Source organism: Propithecus coquereli, unplaced genomic scaffold (genome assembly GCF_000956105.1).
Source record: "Propithecus coquereli isolate 6110/MARCELLA unplaced genomic scaffold, Pcoq_1.0 Scaffold11, whole genome shotgun sequence".
NCBI lineage: Eukaryota > Metazoa > Chordata > Mammalia > Primates > Indriidae > Propithecus > Propithecus coquereli.
This window is the reverse complement of record NW_012134969.1, coordinates 12,149,059-12,150,596: the sequence shown is the minus strand read 5'-3', so window position 1 is coordinate 12,150,596 and position 1,538 is coordinate 12,149,059. Positions and strand designations below refer to the sequence as shown.

Below are 1,538 nucleotides of genomic sequence, written 5' to 3'. Positions count from 1 at the left end.
ATCCCAATATAACTCTTAATTGAAGATAGTTTGTGAGAACGTATGAGGCTCTTTTTGATGTATGGAAGGGCTAACACATCTGCTCTTCCCTAGCCTAGTGGAAGAAAATTTAGATAGTAGGGTTTTTTAGTTGTACTCTAGTATTTTTTGGTTACTAACATCCAATGAAGTTCTATTTTCTGCTTATTTTCAGTAGTTGTGTCTAGCTAGTTATTATGGAAATGTTTCTACATTTTTATAAATTGTTGAAAGTTAAAAGTCATATATTATGGAACAGAAAATGTTAATTCTGATTAAACAATACCCTCAACATTGTTCTGTTTATACCTCTTAAAGAACTGCACAGTGAATCCAAAAGAAAGTATCCTGAAAAGAGTGAAGGATGTTGGATATATTTTTAAAGAGAAATTTGCCAAAGCCGTGGGACAGGGATGTGTTGAAATTGGATCACAGGTAACTTGAGTTCATTTTGATTAGTGCTACTATATAGTAATAATTTTAAAGACAGCGTCTGTCTAGATTATATAAATACTGTAATAGTCTTTATCCAATAGTATAAAATACTGGCAGATACTATATTCCGGCTGCTTGTGTATGCTGCTATTTATGGGAAACTTTATGGGAAACCACCCCTTGCTCCATTACAAAAAAATAAGTATACATGCCAAGTGTAGAAATTTTAGAAAATATTAGTAAGAAACAAAATTAGAATCTTTGATATTATTAAATTTTTGATGTATATGCTTTGACTTCTACATATATGAATATTCATGTATACATATGTGAATGGGGTCATACTATACATGCCATTTCTCAGTAATCTTATTGAGTGATAGTATTATTTCAGAAAATCTAAATATATTGATTGAGAGTATGGGCTTGGGAGTTACAGCCCTGGGTTTATATCTGGTTTTACCCTTGAGCTGTGTTGATCTTGGACGTGTCATTTAACTTCTCTGAGATTCAGGTTCTACATTTGCTCTGCTTTGTTGTATGGCATTAACGAGGGTAATATATAAAAATATGTTGGAAAACTGTAATCCACTGTACACATTTATTTCAGTGTAGTGAGATTATATTTTGATGCCATCAGTGTTTTAAACATCTATATTTAACTGTTCTTTTTGGTTGTACAGTCATGTACCGCTTAATAACAGGATATGTTCTGATGTATGTGTTGTTAAGCAATTTTGTTACTATGCGAACGCTGTAGAGTGTACCTACACAAACCTAGATGGTATAGATGTGTGGAAAACCACACAAACTCAAAGCGCTTTTTTCTATTCTTTCACTCAACAACAACAACCAGCACAGAAGAATTCTGTGACCCCAAAATATGCGGGGAGTTCTCCCCATCAGCAAGCAAACAATCAGTTCTGCTGTGGATACTGGCTGGGTGTCCTCTAATTCAATGTTGACACTTTCTACCTGAAGATATCAGCAGATCCCACAGGTTGAGGGCTCAGTCTCTAAGATACCAACGGCAGGTCTGTGCCCCCAGAAGTTCTGACCAACCAGCTTCAAGTTGGGGTTCCCAC

The 1,538-nt window shown here is 35.0% G+C and overlaps 1 protein-coding gene across 1 annotated transcript in view; it reads left to right on the top strand.

Moving 5' to 3' along the window:
• Positions 1-1,538, top strand: part of RB1 (retinoblastoma 1) — a 182,538-nt gene that overhangs the window by 80,953 nt on the left and 100,047 nt on the right. The window contains exons 9-10 of the mRNA XM_012648486.1: positions 337-453; positions 1,064-1,067. Of these exons, the coding sequence (XP_012503940.1) occupies positions 337-453; positions 1,064-1,067 (121 nt within the window). The remainder of the gene's footprint in view (positions 1-336; positions 454-1,063; positions 1,068-1,538) is intronic.